The 14,698-nt window shown below is 35.8% G+C and overlaps 1 protein-coding gene across 1 annotated transcript; it reads left to right on the top strand.

Annotated features, from left to right (window-relative positions):
* The first annotated feature begins 5,750 nt into the window (after positions 1-5,750).
* itgb2 (integrin, beta 2) lies at positions 5,751-14,264 on the top strand. The gene is made up of 16 exons (XM_042764216.1): positions 5,751-5,891; positions 7,347-7,404; positions 7,962-8,050; positions 8,757-8,949; positions 9,070-9,240; positions 9,327-9,568; positions 9,989-10,144; positions 10,864-10,959; positions 11,252-11,341; positions 11,447-11,581; positions 11,729-11,916; positions 12,383-12,615; positions 12,709-12,924; positions 13,309-13,515; positions 13,901-14,064; positions 14,190-14,264. The coding sequence occupies exons 2-16, from the start codon at positions 7,350-7,352 to the stop codon at positions 14,256-14,258; spliced, it is 2,304 nt and encodes a 767-aa protein (XP_042620150.1). The 5' UTR covers positions 5,751-5,891; positions 7,347-7,349; the 3' UTR covers positions 14,259-14,264.
* The last annotated feature ends 434 nt before the right edge of the window (positions 14,265-14,698 follow it).

Genomic DNA, 14,698 nt, shown 5'->3' with positions numbered 1-14,698 from the left:
AAACAGTTCTGCTGCTTAATATTTTTCAGAACATGTGATACTTTTTTAGGATACCTTTGATGAATAAAAAGTAAAAAAAAAAAAAAAAAAAAAAAAGAAGCTATCTTTTTAAAATATATATATTTTGTAATAACAATAAACACTACTGGTCAGTAATTTGGGGTCAGTAATTTTTTTTCTTTCTTTTTTTTTATAAAATCAATACTTTTATTCAGCAAGGATGTGTTAAATTGATAAAAAAGTGATAGTAAAGAAAATACATTATTAGAATATATATTATAAGAATTTTTTTTATTTTGAATAAATGCAGTTCTTTTTAACCTTTTATTCATCAAATATATTAGACAGCAGAACTGTTTCCAACACTCATAATAAATCAGAATATTAGACTGATTTCTAAATGATCATGTGATAGACTGGATGTTACATGTGACACTAAAGGCTGGAGTAATGATGCTGAAAATTCAGCTCTGCATCACAGGAATAAATTATTTTTTTAAAGTATATTCAAATAGAAAACTATTATTTTAAGTTGTAATAATATTTCACATTCACAATATTACTGTTTTTTTCTGTATTTTTGATCAAATAAATGCAGGCTTGATGAGCAGAAGAGACTTCTTTCAAAAACATTAAAAATAGTAATGTTTATACATATATATAGGTTTAGGTTTCACATATATAGATGATAGGAAGGCAACAGTAACTCAAATAACCACTTGTTACAACCAAGGCATGCAGAATACCATCTCTGAACACACAACACATCACACCCTGAAGCAGATGGGCTACAGCAGCAAAAGACCACACCAGGTGCCGCTCCTGTTAGCTAAGAACAGGAAACGGAGGCTACAATTTGCACAGGCTCACCAAAATTAATACAACAATAGAAGATTGGAAAAATGTTGCCTGGTCTGATGTGACTCGATTTCTGCTGCGACATTCAGATGGTAGGGTCAGAATTTGGTGTAAAGAACATAAAAGCATGGATCCATCATGCCTTGTCTCAACGGTTCAGGCTGCTGGTGGTGGTGTAATGGTGTGGAGGATATTTTCTTGGCACACTTTGGGCCCCTTAGTACCAATTGAGCATTGTTTAAACGCCACAGCCTACCTGAGTATAGTTGATGACCATGTCCATCCCTTTATGACTACAGTGTACCCATCTTCTGATGGCTACTTCCAGCAGGATAGTGCACCATGTCTCAATGCTCAAATCATCTCAGACTGGTTTCTTGAATATGACAATGAGTTCACTTTACTCAAATGGCCTCCAAAGTCACCAGATCTCAATCCAATAGAGCAGCTTTGGGATGTGGTGGAACGGGAGATTCGCATCATGGATGTGCAGCCGACAAATCTGCAGCAACTGCGTGATGCTATCATGTCAATATGGACCAAAATCTCTGAGGAATGTTTCCAACACCTTGTTGAATCTATGCCACAAAGAATTAAAGCAGTTCTAAAGGCAAAAGGGGACCCAACCCGGTTCTAGCAAGGTGTACCTAATAAAGTGGCCAGTGAGTGTGTATATATAATTATAAAAAAATGCATTTTATGATAAACGCAGTAGAGAGAGTATAAGCACACGTGACGCACCATTCCCCGCATCTGCGCTCACTCTCACTTCATGTTTGCGGCTGAATATAATGATCATCATAATTAATGGACAACTAGGCTAAATCAGGGAAAAGACATCAGCGCAGTCCGGCACAGAAAAAAGAAAAGGAAAAAAGTCAGAGATGAAGCCTGTCTATCACTTTCAGGTAGTTACGTTCATAATCCTGTGAAACTTTTTTGTTGACCTAGTATTAATTTCACCACCAACAACGCATTTGACTTTATAATCTAATTTCCATGACTTAAAATGTATTATATAAAACAAAGAGGCGATTGGTTAATTAATAATAATCATATGGTTTCACTGAATTATACTTAAAATAGGCTACATAATGTAATACAAAATAAATTATTTAAGTTATTACAAATGCCTGCATAGGGCACCAAAGGCCTAATAATTGCTGTTGTTACACTTACAGGACAATCAAATCCTTGTTTAATACAAATCCTTGTCTGGTACTGCTTGGTGACTTCAACATCAACCTAGATAAACCACAGGCTGCTGACTTCAACACTCTGCTTGCCTCATTTGATCTCAAGCGAGTGTCTATTACAGCGACTCACAAATCAGGCAACCAACTGGACCTCATCTACACACGCTGTTGCTCCATGAACAACTCTTTAGTTGCTCCACTGCACACCTCAGACCACTTCCTCATTACTGCTAACCTAGCACTTACTCATGAAGTAGCACACACTCCAACGCAGGTCACCTTTCGACGGAACCTACGCTCACTCTCTCCATCTCGCCTATCCTCTGTGGTTTCATCCTCACATCCTTCACTCTCGCAGTTTTCAGCTCTGGACACGAACAGTGCTGCTGACACTCTTTGCTCCACTCTGACCTCTTGCTTGGACAACTTTTGCCCACTGTCGTCTAGACCAGCACGCACCACCCCATCTGCTCCCTGACTGTCCGAAGTTCTCTGTGAACATCGCTCTAAACACAGGGCTGCAGAGAGGAAATAGCATAAATCAAGAAACTCTACCGACCTCAGTGTGTATCAGTCTCTTCTCTCTTCCTTCTCTGCAAATGTCTTCACTGCTAAAACATCATACTACCACCAACAAAAATTAACAACTGTTGTGATGCTCGCACACTCTTCAAAACTTTCACTTCTCTTCTTAATCCGCCTCCACCTCCTCCTCCATCGACTCTTACAGCTGACGACTTTGCAGTTTTCTTCACAAATAAGACAAGAACCATCAGGGACCAATTCTCCTCACCGCAGACTGAGGATAACTTCACAACGACTAATGCACACTCTCTCTCCTCCTTCTCTCCACTCTCAGAGATGGACGTTTCCAAACTTATCCTGTCCAGTCATCCTACTACTTGTTCACTTGATCTGATCCCCACTCACCTCCTTCAAGCGATTTCTTCTTCAGTCATACCTTCACTTACATTATCAACTCCTCTCTTCACTCTGGAACATTTCCCTCAGCATTTAAGCAGGCTCGGTTAAGCCCACTGCTGAAGTCATCTCTAAATCCAGCACTTCTAGAAAACTACAGACTGGTATCCCTTCGTCCATTCATTGCAAAGACACTTGAGCTAGTTGTGTTCAACCAGCTCTCTATTTTCTTTGTACAGAACAACCTCCTGGACAGCAACCAATCTGGCTTCAAAAGCGGCCACTCAATTGAGACTGCCCTGCTCTCGGTTACTGAAGCCCTGCGACTGGCAAGAGCAGCTTCCAAATCCTCAGTACTCATCTTGCTGGACCTGTCTGCTGCTTTTGACACCGTTAATCACCAGATTCTCCTGTCCACCCTCAGAAAGATGGGCATCTCTGAGACCGCACTCCTGTGGTTTAAGTCCTACCTTTCTGATAGATCCTTAAGGGTGTCTTGGAGGGGTGAAGTTTCTAAGTTACAACAACTTGCTACTGGGGTTCCTCAAGGCTCAGTACTTGGAACACTTCTCTTCTCCATCTACATGACTTCATTAGGATCTGTCATTCAGAAGCATGGCTTTTCCCATCACTGCTATGCTGATGACACTCAACTCTACTTCTCATTCCAACCAGATGACCCGACGGTAGTTGCTCGCATTTCAGCCTGTCTGAGTGACATTTCTAGCTGGATGAATGACCATCACCTTCAGCTCAACCTTACTAAGACAGAACTTCTGGTGGTTCCAGCTAACCCATCGTTTCATCACAACTTCTCTATACAGCTGGGTTCGTCAACCAAAACTCCTTCCAGGACAGCCAAAAACCTAGGAGTTGTGATGGATCATCAGATAAACTTCACAGACAACATTGCTACAATGACCCGGTCCTGCAGATTTGCCTTATACAACATTAGGAAGATTAGACCCTTCCTGTCAGAGCAAGCCACCCAACTTCTTGTCCAAGCTCTTGTTCTCTCCAGACTGGACTATTGTAATGCTCTCCTGGCGGGCCTTCCTGCATGTACTATCAAGCCTCTGCAACTGATCCAGAATGCAGCAGCGAGGGTTGTCTTCAATGAGCCAAAAAACAGCTCACGTTACTCCTTTCCTCATCAGGTTACACTGGCTACCAGTAGCCGCTCGCATCAAATTAAAGGTACTGATGTTTGCCTACAAGACGACCACTGGCACGGCACCAACATACCTAAGCTCACTAGTTCAATCTTATGTGCCCTCCAGAAGTTTGCGCTCTGCAAGTGAACGATGCCTTGTGGTGCCATCCCAAAGAGGTTCAAAATCGCTCTCACGGACCTTTTTCTGGACTGTGCCCAGCTAGTGGAATGACCTCAATAAACAAATACGAACAGCGGAGTCTTTACTCATTTTCAAAAAACATCTAAAGACTCATCTTTTTCGCCAGCACTTAACCAACTAATACTAGCGCTTACCTTTTCTTTTCTTGTTTAGCATATTCTTTAAAAAAAAAAAAAAAAAAAAAAAAAAACTTGACTAACTGAGACTTGACTAACTGAGACTTGTCATGGCACTTGTATACTGTTGTTGTTCTCTTGTTGGTCTGATTGCTTCTGTTGTTCTTATTTGTAAGTTGCTTTGGATAAAAGCGTCTGCTAAATGATTAAATGTAAATGTAATACTGACCAAACATTTCATTCAAATATCCACTTAATTTAAAAATTTTTAGCCACCTTTTTGCGATGCGATGTAAATGCTACAGCCTCTATAATTTCTTCAACAAAAACATGTGGACATCACAACCCTTACCAAAATTAACCATGCTTATCATAGTAAAAACATTTTATGTCTCATGGTTGCAACATATTTCATATGCCTTTTATTGAATTATATTAAAATGTCATTAAATTATATAACTATATATCAGCATTAGGAATAAAACATAACATGACAAATCAAATGTATATTTCTTATTATGATGAATTTCCAGAGTTGTATACCACCTGGGGGCACTCCACGTACCACAGATTGAGAAAAACTGCATGTGGCACCTATTGTTAGCCTACACACCAACAACGTGTTATCATAGGTTTTCAGACTAATGACTTGGCAGATGCTTTTATTCAAAGCATCTTAGAAATAAAGAACATCAGAAGAGGTTTATCATACAAAAGCCAACAATTCTTGCAGTACCACAATACATTTTACTAGTAAGCTAAAGCAGAGGTACACTGGTTATGAAAAATCATTTTAGGTTCCTCAAATAACATTAAATTAAAAGTGTAAAGAACATTTTAAAAATCTGAAGAAACATTTTTCAAAGAACCTTGGAGGATCCATTGAATGTGTGTGTGTGTGTGTGTGTAAATGTGATTTAAATCATCATTTACTCACCCTTGTGTTGTTCTAATGCCATATGCCGTTATTTCTTTTTTGAACCACAAAAGGAGATTTAAAATGTACATATATATAAAGAACCTTTATTAAGAGTGAAGAGCAAACAATTTTTTCTCCCTCTCTTTTTTTTTTGTAGAAAGTCTACAAGGAACAACAGCAAGAAACAGTTAGTTTAACTGTAAATGACGAAAGAAAAGGTGGTAAATGGTCATGAAAAAGTAAAGTATGACAGTTTCTAACATAAAGTTTCCTGTTGTAGGATTTTTTTTTTTCTAAACTCGTTTAGTTCAAACTCTAGTTGAACATATGGTTTTGATTTGCAATGTCTCATCCCCATGTTACCCCAACGCCCTTTCTTTCACAGGACTTACATCACTCTACTTCCTCGAAGCAGTTTGCTTTCAGTTACTTACTTTCAGTTCTGAAGCAACTGTGTTCTGTTTGAAACATCTCATAGCCACATAGATACGGCTGTATCTCTCTAGGACGTTGCATTTCGACAACAGTAAGTAAGGCCTGTTTGATACTTGATTTTGTGAATTTTGTACATGACTAATTCTTTGTTCATTCTTATCTGTTGCAGTATTAATAACAGTAACTGTAGCTTTAAGAAACAGTTTCATAGGTTTTATCTGCTCAACCGTTAGTTCACTAATCCACTCAAACCGAGTATTATCAAGGATGAATCAAATATTAATACTGATTAACATTTATCAGTAAACTCTAGGATGACTTTACTATTTTCTCACTTCATACAGTAAGGATAATTTCATTATAAAGATTTGTATAAATGGCAATATCAACTGAATTTATTAAATTCATGGAGGATTATGGTAGATGTTGAAGACAAATAACTACATCATAACTAAAGGCAATATATTAAAGGAATTCCAACACATTATTATTTCAGTTCTTCTTTGAAACACAAAATAAAACGTTAACCAAAATGTCTGAGTTGCTTTTTATAATACAACAAAATGGATGGCGATTTATACAGTTAAAAAGCATGATAAAAGTAGCCTGAAGTTGTACAGTACACATGAAAATGTTTTGAGCTTGACAGCGTAAATAAACATATAAAACAAAGTCAAAAAACCAGCATTTCTTTATGTTCCTGTAAGCATTTGACATTGCGAAAAGGGGTGAAAAGCACCCACACCTCACTTTAGAATCGACAGTGAAAATATAGCTCTTCGCATGGTAAACTAAGCCATGTTTCAGTGGGTAATTCGGTAAAACTACTTTGAGCCAATAAATGTCAGTCATGCAGGTCATTTGACCATCTATGGCAATCACTTTCTGAGATGTGGCAGCCATATCAAACTGACTTCTGCTAAAAAAAAAAAAACCCCATCTGCTTTTTTTCAAGTTCACACTTTTCTCTTCAACGCCTTTCACAGTTGTTGCAAAACTGCACGCACATATATAGGAAAGGTTTGTTTGCATTGTTAAACAGATAGCAATGGCAAGCTCATTTCCATCATTTTCAATAGTTTTTTTAGGAAGCTGAAATATGAGGAACTATGATAATCATAGTTTCCATGTTTATTTGACCCTCTAACTCTAGCACTCTCTATTCTAATTCTATTCTTTAAAAAACACTTGTCCCTTTTAGACTTGCACTCTAGTCATTTGCTGCTTATTTTCTTTAAAAAAATCTTTCTAATCTTTTTGTATTCTATCTGTTTTCCTTTCATTTATTATACAATTAACAAAAGCAAAAAAGACCTCTAGCTTGCTCTATTCTATCTGTTTTCTTTTTATTTATTATATTAAAAAAAACCTTACGTGTACTGCGTTAAGCTAACTGAGACTTGTTATAGCACTTGTATATCATTGCTCTTTTGCTGATTTTGATTGCTTCCATTCTCCTCATTATAAAATCGCATACTATAAAATATCCTTCAAAAAAAAAAAAATAAAACTTAAAATATAAAAAAAGAATACTGTTTCACACTAGGAAATGCTTCAGGCAGTGTGTCTGAGGGGCCTTCTGCTGTTGTTGGTGGGAAGACAGGGTACGTACACTGCATGCACCTTGTGCAGATGTCCTTAAACTGGAATTACAGCTGTGTCCAAAACCTGAGAAATACTGCCTGTGCAGGTAACATACAGAGGTGGTAATAACCTCCATTACTGCCTATGATATTCCACAATCCTGTGCATGCAGTTTATACCAAAAACCAAAATGATGTCTAATGTTATGGTGGATTAGAAGCCAATTTGAAACCAGTTTCAGAAGAGCACAGCTTTTTTTGGATTTGGACACAGCTAGTCCTTGTTTAAAGAATTTTGGCTCTGTTCCAAAACCTGGTTCTAACTAAAACACACACACACACACACACACACACACACATATATATATATATATATATATAGAGAGAGAGAGAGAGAGAGAGAGAGAGAGAGAGAGAGACACACACACACTAGGTTTTGGAACAAAGCCTGTGTCTCACAAATAAATGCATTTTGTATTTATGTCTTTTAACTACATTAATCATAACAGAGATGCTGAATCATGCAAACAAAATAGACTGTTTCAAGACATAACTGAAGTTTAAACTTTTTGTTGCAGTCTACACTGAACAATGTTTGAAAGCTTCAGTAAACACATGTGGAGACTGCATCAAGTCTGGGCCCGGCTGTGCCTGGTGTAAAGACTTGGTAAGCGCTGCTTAATGGCTCTTTTGTTAATATTAGTGAAAATGATTTTCAGTGGTAGGGAACCAGTGAAACACCATTTAATTGGCCTTTAGTAAAATATCTGACTGTCTGAACTCCATGCTAATATAATATGAAGTATATCATATTTTAATCCCTCATATTGCCAGAATTTGACATGCGGCATAAAATCTGGTCCACTTTGCAGCTTATTCTGACTAAGAATTTAGAGGATATTTAAAGTGGCCAGTTTGTTTTTACGTGCTGTTTAGGTACATGTTTTTCGGAAAATACCACACTAGCAAAGAAAAATATAATAAATTTGGCACAACAATTCACTAGTAACAACTGATGATAATTTCATAGATAAAAAACAAAGTTATGCTTTTGAATATCTCGCTTGCTACTAAGTGCCTCAAACTCCAAAGATCACTACTTGCTCACAAGCACTCAAATTATCAAGAAGTACCTTTTAAACGGAATTTTATTGATTGCAAAAAAAAAAAAAAAGCCTTTAAAAAAAATGTCATTGCAGCCAGACAATCTAACTGGAGCTTGCAAGTTTTACTATTCATTATCAACTATTTGATTTCTAACATTCCAATGTCAAATTGGAATATCCAATGTTGGTTTGTTCAATAGTCAACAGCTTTTTCAAGTAAAGAAAAATCTCCTTTACACAATGCTGTCTGTCCTATTTAAACAACAGAATTTCACCAAGACTGGGGAGCAGGAAGCAGCACGTTGTGACACACCTGCTGTACTTAAAGAAAAAGGATGTCCACCCACAGACATAATAAATCCTAAAAACGATTTTATAAAAATATCAAACAAGCCCCTGAAAGCTGGTGAAAATCCAGTGCAGATCCAACCACAAGAAATACAGCTGGATCTTAGACCAGGTGTGTTCCATTCTTACACATCTACTGTATAGCTTAACCAAAACAACTTTCCTTTTTAATTTAAGTTTGAACCTGACTTTCAGAAGAGAATAGAGGTGACTGAATGTTTTGTTTTCTCAGGGATGCCCTACACTTTTCAACTACATTTTAAAAGGGCACAAGGCTATCCAGTAGATCTCTACTACTTAATGGATCTCTCATACTCCATGAAAGATGATCTGGAGAATGTGAAGAATCTGGGAAATGATTTACTCAAAGAACTTAATAAGATCACTGGCAGTGCCAGGATAGGTAAAAGTATTTAAATATATTTACATAAATATATATTATAATATAATACATGTTTCAGAGTTCATAAACCAACCTTCCTAATGCAGGCTTCGGTTCGTTTGTCGACAAAACACTTCTTCCATACACTGACACCAATGAAGCGAAGCTCAAACGGCCATGCTCGGATAAAAATGAACCATGTCAGCCAGCATTTGGCTTTCAGCATGTGCTTCCGCTAACAAAAGATGGAGACAAATTCAAATCTATGGTAGCCGAACAGCATATATCTGGAAACCTGGACCCCCCAGAAGGAAGCCTGGATGCCATCATGCAAGCTGCAGTCTGTGTGGTGAGACATCACACTATATGCATAAGTGGCAGAAATTTATTTGGCTGCCATATTTACATTTACATTTAGTCATTTAGAAGACACTTTTATCCAAAAGCGACTTACAAATGAGGACAATAGAAGCAATCAAAACTAACAAAAGAGCAACAATATATAAGTGCAAATGAAAACTCACATATACCAAAACACAACACACATAAAAATATATTATACACACACACACACACACACAAAAAAAAAAAAGCAAATAGAAAAAAAAAAAAAAAACAAAATTTGTAATCATTATACATACATATATATTAACAGGTTACATCATCCACACTATAAATAAAACAGGCAAGAGATTATATGAAGCCTGATTCATGCATGATGTTCTTTATCATGTAAATAAATACAAAGCAAAATGTGTTACCCATGCAGAACGAGATCGGGTGGGGAAACAGCACTCGATTGCTGGTGTTGGCCACTGATGACGGCTTCCACATGGCAGGGGATGGAAAACTTGCTGCCATTCTGGAACCAAACAGAGAAACCTGTCAGCTGGTCGACAGAAAGTACAGCAAGAGCACACTATGGGTACGATTTAATACTTTTTATCTTAATATTATTAATACCATATGTTTATAATATTTATCTTAAAACATTTGAACTACAACAAGAATGTCAAAGGCCGGCTTATTATCATTAACAAATTAAAGCCATGAAAAATAATTTTCAGTACTTTACATACAATAAACAATAAACTGAAAAAAAGAAAAGAAAAAGTATTTATTCCTGCTAGTTGCCAAGGCAACATTGCTCGTTTTTTGTTTAAAGTACTACAATAACTACAACAAAATCAACTTAAACTTATTAAAGACAAATTAAAAAGAAATGACAAAAAAAACACAACAAAATTCAAATGATAAATAAAATATAATTCAGAATATTGAATTACTATATTATTAAACTATAATAGTTTGTTATTAGTATAGTTTATTATTAAACTATAATAGTATATTAATGATAATACGTTTTGGCATTAGTCAATTTTAGAGGCATTATACAGTACACAGTTAAAATGATAAATTATGTAATTTATAATAATAAATTAGGAAGTTTTATTTCATTTAATTTACAAATGCATTGAAAAAAAATGAAAATTTGAATTCCACTAAGTCAATATTTTGAAGCCTCAAGGAATTTGTTACCATTTATGTCTATAAAGTTGTACAAACGTATATGTTTTAGATGCTATTAGTACCTTGATATCATATTATGTAAAAATATCAAAACTATACAATCTGTGTTTTCAGGACTACCCATCTGTTGGACAAGTAGCTCGCAAGCTGGAGGAGCAAAACATTCAACCAATTTTTGCAGTCACTAAAAAAATGGAAACTGTGTACACAGTAAGTAAAACATGCTAAAATAAGCAAGTATATTATCTGGAAAAAAGCAATGAAAATCATAGATTGAGTGCCCTGGATAGTGTAAACTAGTGTAAACTGACTCTCTGGCACTTTAAAACATTGCCAGTGGCAGTTTGCCAGTGTTTGGGAAACCTGTTTGACAATCATTATCTTTGTAGTTACATTTGGTGTATTTACAACACTTCACATTTTGCTCAATTTTATTTACACACAACATTAATATTCTTAATAGTGGAAGTACTGTGATGTACTTGACTTGCTTCCTTAACAGGAGCTGAGCAAACTCATCCCTAAATCTGCAGTAGGAGTGCTCTCTGAAGACTCAGGCAATGTTGTCAATCTAATTGTGGATGCATACAACGTGAGTGCTACTTCCACTTTGCACAAACCTTTTTAAAGTAAAACATTGCAATGTGACAGCTTTTCAGTTTAACACCCTTATTAATGTCCTATGGGGTCTGAACAGAGCTTGTCCTCTGAAGTGATCATGGCTCATGAAGCCCTCCCAGAGTTCATATCTGTGAAATACACATCAGACTGTAAGGATGGAGAAAAACCCAGTGACAGGGGGAAATGTGATAATGTGAACATTGGTACGGAGGTGAGTAAGATTAGTTCAAATATTCATAAATATCATTTACGCAAATGCAGATGCAAATCTTGGTTTATCATTTTAGCAAAGTTCGCAAATGCAATATTATATGACTTTACACAGTAAATAACCGTACTCTTACCACAATCCTTTCAGGTGATTTTTGATGTGACAGTAACAGTAGACAGATGCATTAACAGTCAGAGCTTCCTCATCGGGCCTTTGGGCTTTAATGAAAAACTGAAGGTGAACGTTCGGACTCGATGCGACTGTGAATGTGATGATATCAATCAACCTCATCCTCACTGTAAGGAAAAGGGTAAAGTTGTCTGTGGCAGCTGCAGGTAACAGAAAAATATAATTGACTCTTAATTGCTTTCTTTTTCATCATTTTTTACTGACTTAAAATTTCAGATTCCCTGGGTGACTCTTACAACATGCCTGGGTCATGCCTAAAAATACATAACTAAAAATGAGGAATAAAATTTTGCATTCAAAAAATGTATCGTTTTTCTTAAATGAATGTTGAATCTCATTAGATTTTCATCACAAATTATTGTGGTAATAATAATACAGCATAAATAATTTACAATTTAAATAACATCATTCTTTTTCTCTTTATAATTTTATTGATATATCAAAATGTATCAAAAGAATAATATAAAATCTAAATCTTAATATAAAAATCTATATATTTAATGAGATGTTTTAGATTTTACTGTGTTTAAAAATTATTAAAATATTCTTGACCTATTGCAGGACTATATGTATATATGTGTAGTGACATAAGCAACTTCCCCATGTCCACAGGTGTGATCCGGGTTTCTTAGGACAGCACTGTGAATGCCAAGTAGGCCAAAAGGATGTGGCATCATTGAAAGCACAGTGCCAGAAGGACAACGGGACCGAATGCGAAGGCAAAGGAGATTGTGTGTGCGGACGGTGTCAGTGTCATCTTACAGAGGGTGGTAACAACTTCTATGGGGAATTCTGTGAATGCGACGATGAGCACTGTGAAAAATATGCCAATAAACAGTGTGCAGGTGATTTGTATAGAAAAGCTCATATTTAACATGTGCTTTGTAGTTTATTTTTTTAAAATAAGTTCTTAAGTGCAGTGTGGCTTCATTTAACAGGTCATGGCAAGTGCAAATGTGGTAGATGTGAGTGTAATGAAGGCTACGAGGGTGCAGCTTGTCAATGTGCAAAATCCGATGAGGATTGCAAGATCGATGGAATTGTTTGTCATGAACGTGGGAAATGTGTATGTAACCAGTGTGAATGTCAGAGAGGATACAATGGGCCCTCTGCAAAGTGTGTCCTACTTGCCAACGTCCGTGTCAAGAGTCAGGGTAAGAAAACCTCAGAACAAGTGACATTTTTAACTATTATTAATATAACAAAATAAATGTTTGTCATTCATTTCATAAGTCCAAACAGAGGATTACTAACTACAACTAACTAACTTAGCTACAGAAATCATGGGAATCAGTTCATAAGGACAGTTTTCCAATGAGCCATTACAAACAGTTCACATATTCTCAGCTATATAAATTTAGGGTATTTCTATTTTTATTAATTATATTTAATGCAAATGTATTTGTTACTTATAGCAATATTTAAATAATATACATAAATGTAATATAAATAATATAAACAAATAAAATGATATATGTTAAATTAAATATTTTCATATGGATTTAAAAGTGGACTAAAATATTCTTGACCTACTGCAGGAGGTTGTGTTGAATGTTTGGCCTTTGGGACTGGTCCGTTTGAGAAGAGCTGCGTTGAAAACTGTAAACATCTGCAACATGTAATAGTTGAAAAATTGATCAAGCACGATTGTCGAGTCAAAGATAAAGAGGGATGCTGGATGTTATTTACAATGACGGAACAGCTTGGATTTGACAAGTACATTGTCAATGTCCTCAAAGACAGAGGTAAACCCAGACACATCATCTGAAATACTAAAATATGAACTAGATTCTTGAGTTCTGTCATTGTTCACATTGTTCATGTCATTCTGAAACCTGCTGTTATTTTTTGTGTGGAATTTTTTGTGAGGAGGAGAATTTCTGAAGAATCTTTATTGACTTTATATGTATTTTCCATACAATAACACAATAGTTTATAGTGACAAAAAGCTTCAAACTTAGTCATATGGACTTTTTATGATGATTTTCATTAAATAACAGTATAGAGGTTGGCAACAACATGAGGGTGAGGAAATAATGTCAGAATTTTCCAAAATGTTCCAGTTACAAAAAGCATCATGCTTGACACAGCAAAAGTTAAAGCTTTCTACCTTTACGTTTCTTGGGTTAGAATGTCCTGAGGGTCCAAACATAGCAGCCATCGTAGGAGGATCTATAGCAGCTGTGGCCCTGATTGGTCTCCTGATTCTCCTCATCATCAAGGGAGTTCTGTATGCAAGCGACCTTAGAGAATGGAAGAGATTTGAAAAAGACAGAAAACATGAAAAAACATCTGTAAGTTCGGTTTTCTTTATACATAAAACCCCTACCCTTTATATTCGGTCCAAACTGCCTAAAGCTGTTCAGTATTCTTGTTTTTTCATGAAGCAGATTATGTTTTTTTCATCTCCTTTTACAGGGGTACCAACCCGTTATTCCAGAATGCTACGACCACAGTTCAAAACCCAACATTTTCTGGAGATTCATGAGAGAGAACTTGTTGGTGCTGAAGTACAGAGTGGATGTGTATTAATGAATATTTTGGTCTGATGCATGATCATTTAATAAAATAAAATAGCTTGAACTTTTCCTAATGTCCTGTGAGATCTTTAGCAAACTTTAGAGAGGCGTGAATGTTTGCATATTCTTTGAGATTTATACATTTATTTGTTTGTATTTTACATTTCTGATGACATTACATGTATTTAACAGTTTAACATTAAACAAAAGGCTTTTTTTCTGTTTGTGTAATGTATAAAGACTGGTCACAATAGTTTCATTTTTGTATACACAAAAATATATAAAGAAAAATCAAATGTTGTACTTGCTGAGCTTTGATGACATGTACATTTAGCCACCAAACTTTACTTTTACTAAAGTCCCATCTGGAAGTCATTTATAAATAAATGCATCATTAAGTTTTCTATTT

This window comes from Cyprinus carpio, chromosome A9, assembly GCF_018340385.1.
Source record: "Cyprinus carpio isolate SPL01 chromosome A9, ASM1834038v1, whole genome shotgun sequence".
Lineage (NCBI taxonomy): Eukaryota > Metazoa > Chordata > Actinopteri > Cypriniformes > Cyprinidae > Cyprinus > Cyprinus carpio.
This window is presented reverse-complemented; position numbering and strand designations above follow the sequence as displayed.

Excerpts from the sequence above, each read along its gene's own strand:
- itgb2 (XM_042764216.1), top strand. The coding sequence starts at position 7,350 with ATGCTTCAGGCAGTGTGTCTGAGGGGCCTTCTGCTGTTGTTGGTGGGA. Across the intron at positions 9,569-9,988 it reads TGCAAGCTGCAGTCTGTGTG|AACGAGATCGGGTGGGGAAA; the intron begins GTGAGACATCAC and ends TTACCCATGCAG. Across the intron at positions 10,145-10,863 it reads ACAGCAAGAGCACACTATGG|GACTACCCATCTGTTGGACA; the intron begins GTACGATTTAAT and ends CTGTGTTTTCAG.